The sequence below is a fragment of the Panthera onca genome, chromosome E2 (assembly GCF_046562875.1).
Source record: "Panthera onca isolate mPanOnc1 chromosome E2, mPanOnc1 haplotype 2, whole genome shotgun sequence".
Taxonomy (NCBI): domain Eukaryota; kingdom Metazoa; phylum Chordata; class Mammalia; order Carnivora; family Felidae; genus Panthera; species Panthera onca.
This window is the reverse complement of record NC_138353.1, coordinates 48,473,540-48,484,822: the sequence shown is the minus strand read 5'-3', so window position 1 is coordinate 48,484,822 and position 11,283 is coordinate 48,473,540. Positions and strand designations below refer to the sequence as shown.

At 47.4% G+C, this 11,283-nt stretch overlaps 1 protein-coding gene across 4 annotated transcripts in view; it reads right to left on the bottom strand.

The window, feature by feature from the left end:
* The window catches only part of ST3GAL2 (ST3 beta-galactoside alpha-2,3-sialyltransferase 2), a 48,340-nt gene that overhangs the window by 3,004 nt on the left and 34,053 nt on the right, over nucleotides 1-11,283 (bottom strand). For all 4 annotated transcript variants that reach the window (XM_060650172.2, XM_060650171.2, XM_060650174.2 and 1 more), the window contains 4 exons: nucleotides 8,893-9,086; nucleotides 3,106-3,285; nucleotides 838-883; nucleotides 426-545 (listed from right to left, as the gene is read on the bottom strand). In XM_060650172.2, the coding sequence (XP_060506155.1) occupies nucleotides 426-545; nucleotides 838-883; nucleotides 3,106-3,285; nucleotides 8,893-9,086 (540 nt within the window). The remainder of the gene's footprint in view (nucleotides 1-425; nucleotides 546-837; nucleotides 884-3,105; nucleotides 3,286-8,892; nucleotides 9,087-11,283) is intronic.

Sequence of the window (11,283 nt, the reverse complement as noted above, 5' to 3'; positions counted from 1 at the left end):
CTTGCTAGTGAGATGTGCTCCTGGAACGAATGACCTGCAGTGTTAACACACAGAGGGTAGGCCTAGGGCCCACAGCGGTGGGAGAAGACCATCCCGCTGGAAGTTAACTTCATTATTTCCGTTCTATTTATATTTTTGATGATTTTTTCTTTATGACAAGTAATACCAATTATGGTAGTAATGTTCTGTTTCCTTTTTAAATAACTTTAACTTTTCACTGAAGTGATTTCAGATTTGGTAAAATCATGAGTAGTAAGTTTGGGAAATGAAGATGTATACTTTACAGCCTAGAAATGCAGGAAATCAAAGCCACTTGGTTTCTGCCTACAAAAACACGTTCCTCTTGCTCTGCTAAGCCCTAAGAAGGGCTAATCCCCTCTGTTCCATGGGTATCCCTATTTTACCCATAACACGGGGTTACCCACCTCATCACACACATGCAGGGCAAAGAAGAGCACCAGCATCCCTGTAGAAGGGTACCGCCCGTGATGCTCTGTCCACCGGTCGTGGATATACTTGAAGAAGGCTGGGTTGTAGATCTGAACCTGGGAAGAGAAAAGGCAACAGACACATGAGGGGTGTTGGGGGCCTGGAGACTCAGGCCAGGCTCTAAGTAGCTTCTGCCAGTTCCTCCATGCTTGCCAGCAGACCTGTTCTTCCAAGTTCCCTAGTTCCTGTGGCCTCTGAGGGGGTCAGGCATACCAGCAGATGGGTGGACTCTGAAGGTTCTGGAAGGGCACTGGGGGAAACCTGAGCCACAGGACTGGGCACAGCAGTAGTCAAATCTGCACCGTTTCTAATGAGATGGGGATGAACAAGGGAGAGGTGGGAGCTTACCTTTTCTTTGTCCACTCGAAGGAAAGACTTCACTGGTGCATAGGTGCTGCAAGCAGAAAGAAGAAGATTTAGATGGCCCTTGGGATCTAGAAAGGTCCACAGATGCCTTTCCTCCTTGTCAGGCCTGAGTGATGACAGCCTTACAACAGATCCCCTGCTTCCAGACTGCTTTCCCAGAGCACATCACTGCAGTACCTTGCTCAGAAAACTTCAGCAGCTACCTATGTTCTTTAGGATAAAATAAGGTTGTTTTAGACAAACATTGGTGCCTTCTATTATCCAGCCCAAATGCTTCTTTCCACAACACTCAGCTGTGAACTCCCCACTTAATTTAGCCAATCATCTCACACCCACTATATTTGTCTTAGTTCTGCCTACAGTGACCCTCTTGCTACTATCCTCATATTTGGTACAAATCCCTCCTTCCTTATTAGCCAGCCATGGCACCCGTAGTCTATACTCCTTTTCTAAGCAAGGGACTTAAACTCAAACTTAAACTTTATCATAAGATAAAGTCAGGAAACTGTAATTTATATTTCTGTGTTTAAAAAATACATAGTGACAAAATGCAGGCAAATAGCAGGCAATATGTGGAAACAGCTTAACTGTCCACTGATGGATGAATTGATAAAGCAAATATGGTATATCCATATAGTGGAATACTATTCAGCCTTTAAAAGGAATGAAATCCTGTACATGCTACAACACAGATAAACCCTGAAAACACTACACTAAGTGAAATAAGCCAGGACAAACACTATGACTCCACTTACATGAAGTACCTATAATAGTCAAATCATACAGACAAAAAGACTAGTGGTTATCAGAGGCTAAGGGTCGGGGAAATGGGGAGTTATTAATGAATGCAATTTCCACTTGAAATTATGAAAAAGTTCTGGAGATGGATAGGGTGGCGTTTTGCACAACAAAGCGAATGTACTTATTTAAAAATTTTTTACATTTATTTACATTTATCTGTCTCTGAGAGACAGAGAGAGACAGCACAAGCAGGGGAGGGCAGAAAGAATGAGATACAGATTCCAAAGGAGGCTCCAGGTTCTGAGCTGTCAGCACAAAGCCCGACGCAAGGCTCAAATCCATGAACTGTGAGATTATGACCTGAGCCAAAGTTGGATGCTTAACTGACTGAGTCACACAGGTGCCCTGAGTGCACTTATAATTTTGGTGGAGAATGTGGGCAGTGATCTGAGAAAATGAGTTTGTATTTACTTATTTGTTTTTAAGTAATCTCTACACCCCATGTGGGGCTTGAACTCACAACACTGAGATCAAGAATCACATGCTCTAGCAACTGAGCCAGCCAGGCACCCCATATGTTGTATACATTTTAACACACACACATACACACACGCACACAGTGAGACAGATTAGTGGTTGTTGCCTAGGGCTGGGGTGTGGGAGTAGAGGGAGTGAGGGTGATGGCTAAGGGGTACAGAGGTATCTTTAGATCTTTAAAGATCTTCATCTTTAAGAAGATGAAAGGAGTTCTAAAATTAATTGTGGTGATAGTTACACAACACCATATTTAATAAAAGCCACTTACTTGTATACTTTAAATGTGTAAACTGTATGGCATGTGACTTGTACCTCAATAGAGATGCTAAAAAATACTTAGTGATGGGGTGCCTGAGTGGCTCAGTCAGTTAAGCATCCAACTTCAGCTCAGGTCATGATCTCACGGTTCATGAGTTCAAGCCCCATGTTGGGCTCTGTGCTGACAGCTTGGAGCCTGGAGCCTGCTTGGGATTCTGTGTCTCCCTCTCTTTCTGCCCTTCTCCCACTCCCACTGTGTCTCTCAAAAATAAATAAACATTAAAAATAAAAAAAATACTTGGTGATGAAACTAATGTAATGTTGTATGTCAACCACACTTCAATAAAATAAAATAAAAAATGACATATTAAATTTCCTCAGGTTCCCAGCTGTGATTGAGCAACTGTCTCTAAAGAAAATTCTCAGAATGCAGAACTCCCACAGTCAGGAGCCACCTCCTGGAAAGGAGACCAAAACCTTGCTACCCTTTCTACCTACAGGAAGCTGGCTGTCACTATGTAGGAGTGACACTGAATAACCTGTGGCCCCAGCTAACGTACCACTTTGGGCTCTCCCTACTATTGCCTCCCTCTTCACCAGCCCCTCTCGGTCAAAATATTCAGTTAAAAGAATTCTAAGAGCCAATCCTTGGGAAGACTCCTCTCAAAATGCTCTGTCACCGACATTCCACTCCCAGTCAACAGAGCGACTTACAATCGGATCTGCCCCGTGGACAAAGCGCTGGCAATCCAGAGGAGGTCCAGGGCTTTGAAGGGCACCAACACAAAGCTGACATTGGCGGGCAGGTTCTTGGCACTCTCGGGGTACATGAAATGATGAGTGGTTCGGCTGCCAACATCCTGCTCAAAGCCCACGGTTGGCGCCTGATTCATCCTGTAAGGACAAGAGGGTGACATGAGAATAAACCGCCATAGAAAGTGGTACAAGATTTTTATCTTTTTTTAAAGTTTATTTCTTTCTTTATATTTATTTATTTATTTATTTATTTATTTACTTATTTATTTATTATATGAAATTTATTGTCAAATTAGTTTCCATACATCTTTCTTTATTTTTAAATGTTTTTATTTTATTTTTTAGAGAGAGAGAGAGACAGAGCGTGAGCAGGGGAGGGGCAGAGAGAGATAGAAACAGACTCTGAAGCAGGCCAGGCTCTGAGCTGTCAGCAAAGGGCCCGATGCGGGGCTCAAACTCAGAACCGTGATATCATGACCTAAGCTGAAGTAGGCTGCTTAACCGACTGAGCCACCCAGGTGCCCCATTAAAGTTTATTTATTTATTTTGAAAGACAGAGAGCAAGAGAGAAAGAGAGCAGAGGAGGGGCAGAGAGAGAGAGAGAGAGAGAGAGAAAGAAATCTCAAGCAAACTCTGCGATGTCAGCACACAGCCCCATGCGTGGCTTCCACGAACTGTGAGATCATGACCCAGGCCCAAACCAGAGTTAGATGTTTAACCAACTGAGCCACCCAGGTGCCCCTGTACAAGATTTTTACAGGACAATTTGGTTCTAGCCATCAAAAATATAAATGGGTGTACACTTTGATGCAGCAATTCCATTTCTTTTTTTAATTATTTTTTTAAATATGCGTTTATATTTGAGAGAGAGAGGAGAGGGAGGGAGAGAGAGACAGTACATGAGCAGGGGATGGGCAGAGACAGAGACAGAGACAGACTCTGAAGCAGGCTCCAGGCTTTGAGCTGTCAGCACAGAGCCCGATGTGGGGCTCAAACTCACAAGCCATGAGATCCTGACCTGAGCCAAAGTCAGATGCTCAACCAACTGAGCCACCCAGGCGCCCCGTGGCAATTCCATTTCTAAGTATCTATCCTATAAAAATGGTTTCATAAGTCTGCAAAGACATGCGCACAAAGATATTCACTGCATTATTATTTACAGTAGTGAAAAGGAGAATCAATTTAACAATTAAGAACTGGTTGGGCCTCCTGGGTGGCTTGGTTGGTTAAGCGTCCAACTTTGGCTCAGGTCATGATCTCACGGCTCGTGAGTTCAAGCCCTGCGTTGGGCTCTGTGCTGACAGCTCAGAGCCTGGAGCCTGCTTTGGATTCTGTGTTTCCCTCTCTCAGCCTCTCCCCTGCCCATGCTCTGTCTGTCTCTCTCTCAAAAATAAATACACATTAAAAAAGAGAACTGGTTAATACATTTTGGGACACTCATATAATAGAACACCATGTAGCCATGAGAATGAGTGAAATAGATTTACACGTGCTGGTAAGAAATAAGTCCAAGAGGTACTCAGTGAAAAAAAACAAGTAATGTGAGGTGTCTATCCCATTACCTTTTGAATACTACTATGTGCTGCAGGAGGGAATTAAGACAAAAGGAAAACTTGAAACTAGTGTGATACCATTTTTTTGTAAAAAAAGAAAAGGAGGCACAGGGAGCAAAAGGAAGAAGGAAGAAAGAAAAAACATACTTTTATATATGAATAAAAAAATCTGGAAGAGTATTACAATTGGTAACAAAGGTTACTCTTGGGAAATGGGATGGGGAAGCGTAATTCATCTTTTAGTATATATATTTCTTTCTTTTAAAAATGTTTTAATGTTTATTTATTTTTGAAAGACAGAGACAGAGATAGAGAGCAAGGTAAGGGGAGAGAGAGAGGGAGACACAGAATCTGAAGCAGGCCCCAGGCTCTGAGCTATCAGCACAGAGCCCGACGTGGGGCTCAAACTCATGAACTGTGAGATCATAACCTGAGCTGAAGTGGGATGCTTAACCGAATGAGTCACCCAGGCACCCTCTAGTATATATATTTCTGTGTTTTTCCCCCAATAACAACATATTTATTACTCTTACAATTTTTTTTTATTAAAGAAGAGAACAGCCTTCTACAGCTTCAACCTTACCTGGCTGTTGTGTCCTCTTTCCTAGAAGACGGTGGAAGCAAGATAAGAAGCTGAAGCATTCCCTCAGCCCCTGAGCTGCATGGCAGCCTCTATTCCACCAGCACCAGCCCCTCTGTCCCTGTACGTCAGCTTCTTATCTGCCTTTCTGTTCCAAGGCCAGGAGGGATGCTCCAAGTTCTGACAGAGCCCACCTTGGCTGTCTGCTGGTGATGCGCAGTGTGGATGTGTCTCTCCCATGCTGCCATGGAAGAAGTCGGAAACCCAGAGTGGGCTCACCGTCCTCCTAGGTATAACAAGCCCAGGAGGCTTCTACTTCCTTTCAACTTGTGCAAAACATAGGATCAATAAAATCAAAGCTCCCTCTTTTGGTGAACATCTTCAAAACAGGTGATCCAGCTGTAAACACAAACCTGTCGGTCTTTTCTGCTATGACCATCTATGAGAACATTCCTGTCTTGTGTGGACCACTTTGCAGAATCATGACTGCCTAGATAGATGACCATAACCTTGCCCTCCAATGGGGATAAAGGGACCTGGGAGAGAGGGAGCAAAGTCTCCATGTGCTTTCCCAGCTTTTTATGCCTATTCTGTAAAACCAGGATGAAGGTTACCTGTACTTAAAGTGGCTGGCACCACTCAGCTGGGCTGGGTAAAGACCTCCTGTGTCACTGGGGCTCCCACAATGCCTTCCTCCTGCCCACCTCCCCCTGATGACACGATACAGTAGGAGCACATCCAGGAGGCCCCACTGCTGCCGGTCATATTGCTGTAGCTCTCTCGTTCCCTTCCCTTGAGGAATTGGGAGGATGTTTGGAGTTGGAAAGCCATAAAGCCTGAGAACGGCCTGATTTAGAACTAGAGAGTGAGTCTTTGTTCTTGGCCACTTCAGTTCTAGTCTGGCTCAAGCAGAAGCCTAGAATCTTTTCCGTAGGACCGACTGTGCTCTAGCCTCCATTTCTTTAGGTTAACTGCCCCTCTGCCTCCTGTCTGGGCACCCCTCTGTTTTCCTGGTCTTTAGGATTCAGAGATATTACCTCTTAGAAGAGCCTAAAAGTATACTTTCCCATTTATTAATGACAGTTTTCTGGGGCTACTAGAGCTCTACACACAGCACTGGTGTCCTATGGTCACCAGAGCCACACCCGGATCTGCCTTCTGTCACATCAGCCCTGGGGTCTGTGAGGAACAGATCAATTGGGATGGTGTTTCTCAGCTGCCTGGGATATGTAATGGGGTATCAGGAAGTGGACAACGTGGGTTGGTGACGCTCAAGTTGGCTGGGGCCTGGACTGGACAGGAGCTGGGGTCAAGGTTCACTCTGGCGTACCTAAGAAATAACCTCCTCTCACTTGACATGGAGAGGCCAAACTGGTCCCACAGATCAAAGGGCTACAAGTGTCCCAGGTTGGCCTCTGAAGACAACCCCACTCCTCCCCACCCCCATCATCTGTAGCCACAGTCTTGAGGAAGTCCCTTCTTAGACCTGGCAGGCGGTATCATTGCCTCCACCTCCCTCAGGTCCCTCTCACTTGCTGGGCAGGCACCAACTTTCTAAAATCTGAGAACGAATGGAGTAAGAGTTCTAAAAAAGATGTTTCAGAGCCTCCAAGGTAAAGGAAGGAACATGGCATGATTTTGAGGGCAGGATTTTGCTTTGAGGTTCTGATTCATTCTGGAGAAGCCAAGCCCTGGAAAGCGGCCAGACAGGACACAGGTTGAACTACATCTCCATGATTCAGGGGAAAAGCATTCTAGACTTCTATCTGTTTCTGGTTGCCTCTGCACCTGAGGGCAGAGGCAGGGGAATGGTGGATGTGCATTCATGCTTAGAGTTTGGTATCTGGTCACCTAGTCTCTTCCATTCACTCGTGTATTAAAGTGAGCCTACGACTGCCAGGTGCTTATTCTAGGTCTGCTGGCTGGCTAAGGCAGGACCAGCTCAACTCCATTTGAAGTTTTCAGCAGGGCTCAGAAGACATATAGGAGGAGGAGGCAGCCGGGGGGTGGGATAGGGAAATATGGGTATAGCCATCATCTCACTGTAACTCAGCTTGGTGGGGTCTTATGTTGGTCTTGCCTCCAGGGACCAGGGAGGCGTCCCCAGTGGTTCCAAACCAAGACATGCCTATAAGGAAAGAGTCACCTCCACTACCATCAGACTGTACACATCAGCAAAAAGCCAATTCAATCTGGGTCACCCCTTACACAAAGCAATTCTGGGGTCCATTCCAAAACGCACATCTCCTAACCTGGTCTCTGTGAGTGAACATCTGTGAATTCCTTTCTGTAGCCTGGCCTGACCAGGTACCACTAAGGTGTCATAGCGGCCAAGCCTTTTTCTCTGCTTCTACCCTGGAGGTTCCCAACCGCTACTGACATGGATAATGAAAGCATCCACTTAGCACAGGGGGCAGGGCAGCAGAGGCAGGAGATTCAGGCACTCAAGACCATTTCCCTGGGCTTCCCGAGAGTCCCAGGGCTGCACTGAAGTGATGGATGCCTCCTTCCCCACTCTCGGCCACTGTCTCAGGGTAGAGAGAGCCCCTTCTCCAGCAACCAGCTTGCCTCCCTTATATTCTGAGTGCCAGCAGTTGGAGGATAGAGAGAATCTCAGGTGGTTCTGGGTTCCTGGATGGGGCCTAGCAGACCTCCTCTCCCCACCGCCCCCCCCCCCCCCCACCTTCTCAACATGAGAAAGGTTTTGCAAGGAATGGTGAAAGCCTCAGAGACATACTGCTGCCTGGGTGTTGCCATGGAAACAGCAACAGTTTCTAAGACAAAGCCCTTCCTTCGCCTCCTGGGAAACCTGGTCTTTCTGCAATGTTCATCATAAGAGATGCTTAGTGAAAACTCGGCATTTTCAGTATATTTACTCTCAAGTCTCTTTTTCCACCAAGGAGTGGGATGGAAGGATCCCCAGCATGGCATTTCCCATCCCCAAGTCTAAGGAGAAAGTCAGAAAACAGGATGAAAGTCAGGAACAGAATGAGCAGTCCATGTTGGAGTTTTAAGTCTCCCATACGTAGTCCCTGTTCACCTCCAGGCTCATAGCTCTGTGTCTTTGTCTGAAACGAATGTCTTTCCAACCCCTCTCCTTTCCTTAAGGCTGGGCAGAGATGTCTGGTGAATGAATCTGCCCCACATAATCTAAACCTTATCAAATAAAGGTGAGGGACAGCAGCCCAGAGCAAGCACTGAGCAGTTCTTCTTCCTGCCCAGGACCTCCATCTTCTGTGAGACTGCCAGGAGGAACCATCTGTGGCTATTAATCAAGACATTAGTGTGGGGCCTCACTCCTGGCTCAGCACTGAGGGGACCAGGCAGGTGGGAGTTCTCACCAGAAAACAACCAGTGGTCTACTCTTGGTTCTTTTCGGAGGAGTTCAGGACTCGAAACTGACTGCAGGCCTCAAGCAAAGTACAGAATGGGAATTCTGCCTCCCCATCTACCCAACAAATAAGAGTGAGACACTCAAGCCTTTATAGAAGGTTCTGGTATGGGAGGCTCACAGCAGCAGGCAACTCCTACACTGTCAGACAAGTCTATGGAGGCCAGTGCCTCCTTCTGGAGGCCTGTCCTGGGCCCACCCTTGGGCTCCCTGGGGCTCACCTCATGATGAAGTTGTGCCCATCCACATCCGGACCGTAGCCAGAGCCCCGCAGGTTGCCTGAGTTGCCCACCACGGCACAGCGCCGGCACTGGTGGGGGTCCCGGAAGCGGTAGGGGTTCTCGCCTGGCACTATCTGGAACAGCTTCTCCAGTACCTCGTTGGTATTGTGTGACTTGAACTGGGGCTGCAGCATCTGTGGACAGGAGGGAAGAAGGAAGGAGAGGGGCGGGTGAGCAGGGAGGGATTCCTGCCTGTCTCGCCTCTCTGCCTTCACCCTCTAATCTCAGTCAGGGAAAGGGAATTCTCTCTCGACAGTGAGGACATGCCCCCATTCCCACACAGTAAAGTTCCTTTCTGAGGCTAGTGCCCTTCTCATCAGGCGCAGGCTCTAAAGCACTGGAGGGGACTCGGGGGTCAAGGGGTACCGCAGAGCAGAGAAACTTCCTGGGCTCGTCATGGCTGCAGAGGCCCCTGCTATGCTGTCCTCTCAGGGAAGCTATGAGTCACAGGAAGAGTCATTTTGAGGAGCAGTTAATGTGGAAAACCCTGCTGAGCTTCAAGGGCTCATTCCCAACCCGCCTACAGAGGGCGCCTCTGGGACTGAGCCTGAGGACTCAGGGTTAGGAAAGCTCCATCTTGACGCAATATCCACAGGGATAAACTGGAGTCATCCCCTGAGCCCTAGGGGAGAGGAGAAGAGCAGGCAGAGAGGTACAGGAATTCTTTCAAAGTCAGAATGGCTGGAATGAAACTGGTTCCCTGTGCTTCCAACCACCAGTAACCGTAGAAGACCATGAAATGAAGCTGGGACAGCCCTCAAATGCCAACACGCCAGGCAAGTAACTGCGCAGGAGTAAAGTGGCAGATGGGGCCTATGGCAAACAGGAGGCCCCATCAAAAAGGAGTGAGCTGACTGCTGGTGTGTTGGATCGTGAGCTCAAAAGCACCAAATTTTCCAGTTTTTCAAGAGAAGCTGAAAATATGGATTTCACGTGAAATATCCCAATTCCTAAATGTTAACTAATGCAAATATTTTAAAGTTTTTTTTTTTTTAATGTTTATTATTTTTTGAGAGAGAGAGAGAGAAACACACACACACAGAGTCCAAGCAGGGGAGTGGTAGAGAGAGAGGAAGACACAGAATGCGAAGCAGGCTCCAGGCTCCGAGCTGTCAGTACAGAGCCTGACACAGGGCTCGAACTCACGAGCTGTGAGATCATGACCTAAGCTGGAATCGGGCACTTAACCAAGTGAGCCACCCAGGCGTCCCACTAATGCAAATATTTTAGAAATATTGAGCAGGGGCACCTGAGTGGCTCAGTCGATTAAGCATCCAACTCTTGATTTTGGCTCAGATGATGATCTCACGGTTTGTGAGTTTGAGCCCTGCATCGGGCTCTGCACTGACAGCGCGGAGCATGCTTGTGATTCTGTCTCCCTCTCTCTCTGCCCCTCCCCAGCTTGCTCTCTCTCTCTCTCTCAAAAATAAATAAAAATAAACTAAAAGAAAATATTGAGCAGACTGGACTTGGGTCACAGACCACAAATCAGTAGGGTAGAAACTAGGGCTTTAAAACGCTCTGTGGTCTGAACCATAATATGGGGAGTGTGGCTGAGCAGGAGCTGCTCAGGGGACAGAATAAATGAAGGGAATGGAGTAGGCCTGCTTCTCTGCCTCTTCTCTTAGCACAGGAGCACAGGAAAGGCTCTTGAGAACAAGAATACGCACTGAGTGTGGACAGGAAGCTAAGCTTGAGATAAGAATTTCTAAGTTCACAGCAAAAGGGAGTGACTTTGGGGAGCCCGAAAGAAATGGCTTCTGTGTCTTGGCTGAAGAACATGCTTGGTGCTTAAACAGCCCCGAGTTCCATCCCTAAGGGAAGGAAACCTGGCCTACCCATGGGTCTACTTCTGCCCAGGATCCTGCTCTGGTCCTAGGTGGCCACCACCTCAGGCAAGCTCTATGCACTATCTGAACCTTGATTTTCCTCACAAAATGAGGGCTGTGACTATGATTAACAGGCGGAACCCTTCGAGCGCTCCAGGCTGCCACAGGAATGGCCCCTGGGGCTCCTGGTGATCCTTGCTCTGTAGACCTCCCCATTCTTAGGGACTTGGACAGTCTGAGCCAGGAAGCAGGATCTGTGAGTTGTTCTGATAAGCCTGATCACAGGAGCTCCTCCTCACTGTCTCCCTGAATGTGAGAAAGAGTGGGGAGTCGTCATCTTCCCCATTTTCCAGCTGGGGAAACCAGGAGCTGACTCCCCAGTCCCCCAGCGGGGAATGAAGGTGGCCTGAGGGCCCTTGGGCTAAGCACTGACACTGCTCCACCTGACACAGTATGGCAATCAGATGGTCCAGGAAGAGCCTAGGGAGTGACATTCCAGAGA